Source organism: Branchiostoma belcheri, unplaced genomic scaffold (genome assembly GCF_001625305.1).
Source record: "Branchiostoma belcheri isolate BF01 breed outbred unplaced genomic scaffold, Haploidv18h27 scaffold1821, whole genome shotgun sequence".
In the NCBI taxonomy this organism is placed as follows: domain Eukaryota; kingdom Metazoa; phylum Chordata; class Leptocardii; order Amphioxiformes; family Branchiostomatidae; genus Branchiostoma; species Branchiostoma belcheri.
Genome location: NW_017803293.1, coordinates 1 through 2,120, shown reverse-complemented (window position 1 = coordinate 2,120; position 2,120 = coordinate 1). Strand labels below are relative to the sequence as shown.

Here is a 2,120-nt window from a genome sequence, read left to right as displayed (position 1 = left end):
GTAATGGTTTGCGAAACTTACGGCAGGTTTTTCGTCATTCTGCCGGTGGAACGTTCTATCGCAAAAGGGGTGCCCTAATTCCGACCTAGTATCTAACAAAGGCCAATCTGAGGAGAGAGTTAGGTATCTAAAATACACAAATTATGACTAAAACAATCTATAACTATTTTTCTGTCCCAAACAAGTCTTCTTTGTACCATTACGCTACTTGCTCCAAAGCGGCTGTTTCAAAATCAAAGCTGCGTTTTTTAACACGCTCGTCAACCCCCGAACAAGCGTCGAATTTATACAGATTTTTCAATCGTCTGTTATCGGAGCGTGCGAACTGGAACAAACTTTGTGAGAATACCGATATCAACACAGAAACTTTGTCCATTCTTGTGGTTATTTATAGGTACGTGCTCCCATGCATAGCGCGGCGACAAGGATTTTTCAAACTGGTACGGAATTAGGGGTAGGTCGGAATTAGGACACCCCCCGTTAACGTAATCTAGACCCAACTCCCTCACGCAGTCATTACCTGTAAGGTTTCCAGAGCTAAGAGCCGCACAAATGACTGTTTGTGGCTTATCCACCGAAGTGGAGTGATTATAGCCGTAAAGGTTGACGTTTTTTGCCCCTAAAAGCTGTGGATAAACGCCGGCAGCCCTCCCCACCGCTAGCTATCCCTCACTGTAGCAGCTGATACCCCGACCAATAGCAGCGTGGAGCTTGCTGAGAAATTGACCAATAGCGGCGTGGCCGTCTTTCGTGGCCGTCCTACCATATTCTAGACCAAGCCATACCTCATCTCTTCTCCCGGTTGAATTTCGTCGCTGGAATGTTACTTCAAAACGAGGCTGGTTTTGTGAATGACCCGAAATGGACGATTTCATCTTTTGAAGGGGTGTCGCGAATAGCACAAAATTATATAAACCCCTTACATCCAGCAATCTATACTTTTTTTATCCACAAAAGAAGACAAACATATCGCATAAATTTTACTGTTTATAGATATAAATCTCAAAAGCAAGTAAAAGATACCTGAATTGCTGATACTATTGAATGGAACCTTCTGTTGACCTTTTCCTCACACGGCTATCGTCTGACATGCTAACGTGAAGATGTGCGAAGTGAAGATTTGGTCAGTGTAAACGTAACTTTTGGCAAGCACTAGCCTTGACAGGTTAAAGGAGGAACCTAACATAACTGTAATTTACCTGTTGTAGTTAACGTGACCAGCGCAAACGGGACAGGGCGGGAAGATTTTGTTTTTTTATAGACGACGCCATGTGGCGGGAAAATTTGTATTTTGATGCATGATGTCTCGAAGCAAGAAAATTCAATTTCCTGTTACTTAGCCTGTTACACAAATTTGCACAACTTGGATTAACAGTTATCTCCCCGCTGATTTCAGACGTATTGATGAGTCATGGCCAGTAATGACAATAATAGCTCGGTAGAAGAGAGGACAGCAGAAGAGGCAGTGACGGTGCCCCCCAATCCAGTGGACATGGAAGCGGCATCTCAGGTAACACAGATATCTTTCTATCATGTGTGGGTCTAGGTACAACTGATGATAATGTGATTTTGACAAATTGACATTGTTTTGTTTTGTTTTGTTAAGTAAGTATCTGTCTATTTCTTCAGGCAGATACCCGAAAGCCTCCAAACACCCAACAAAGCAATGGCAGGCAGAGTTCTCCCACAGTACCACCATCAACTGATGTGAACAGAAACAGAGTTGAAGCAAGTAAAGCTGACAGATCACTCAGTCAGACAGGGTCTGCTGTCGTTGGGAACCTGTGCTCCGCTGAAGGGGTTGATGTCATGGATAAAGATGAGGACATTGTGATGATACCTCAGGGGCAGATGGAGGAAGAGCAAGACAACCATGCTGTGAACAAGGTTTAGAACATTACATATATAGATTGGCTTGTAAATGAATTCATGTTTTTAAACACATTGTCAAAAGTTGCAGCTACTTTAGTACACCACCACAGTATGTAGTCTGCAAGTTTCTTAAGGAGATAGCAGAGTGTTTGTACATCTATGTTATATAAGTTATAGATGAAAATCTACTAGTACTATATAATTACTCTATAATTACTCTATAATTGCAAGAGTTATCTTCTTTCCTG

The 2,120-nt window shown here is 42.2% G+C and overlaps 1 protein-coding gene across 1 annotated transcript; it reads left to right on the top strand.

Annotated features, from left to right (window-relative positions):
* Nucleotides 1-1,047: 1,047 nt before the first annotated feature.
* LOC109467598 lies at nucleotides 1,048-1,908 on the top strand. Its single transcript, XM_019765616.1, has 3 exons — nucleotides 1,048-1,123; nucleotides 1,397-1,510; nucleotides 1,630-1,908. The coding sequence occupies exons 2-3, from the start codon at nucleotides 1,412-1,414 to the stop codon at nucleotides 1,891-1,893; spliced, it is 363 nt and encodes a 120-aa protein (XP_019621175.1). The 5' UTR covers nucleotides 1,048-1,123; nucleotides 1,397-1,411; the 3' UTR covers nucleotides 1,894-1,908.
* The last annotated feature ends 212 nt before the right edge of the window (nucleotides 1,909-2,120 follow it).

Excerpts from the sequence above, each read along its gene's own strand:
- LOC109467598 (XM_019765616.1), top strand. The coding sequence starts at position 1,412 with ATGGCCAGTAATGACAATAATAGCTCGGTAGAAGAGAGGACAGCAGAA. Across the intron at positions 1,511-1,629 it reads ACATGGAAGCGGCATCTCAG|GCAGATACCCGAAAGCCTCC; the intron begins GTAACACAGATA and ends CTATTTCTTCAG.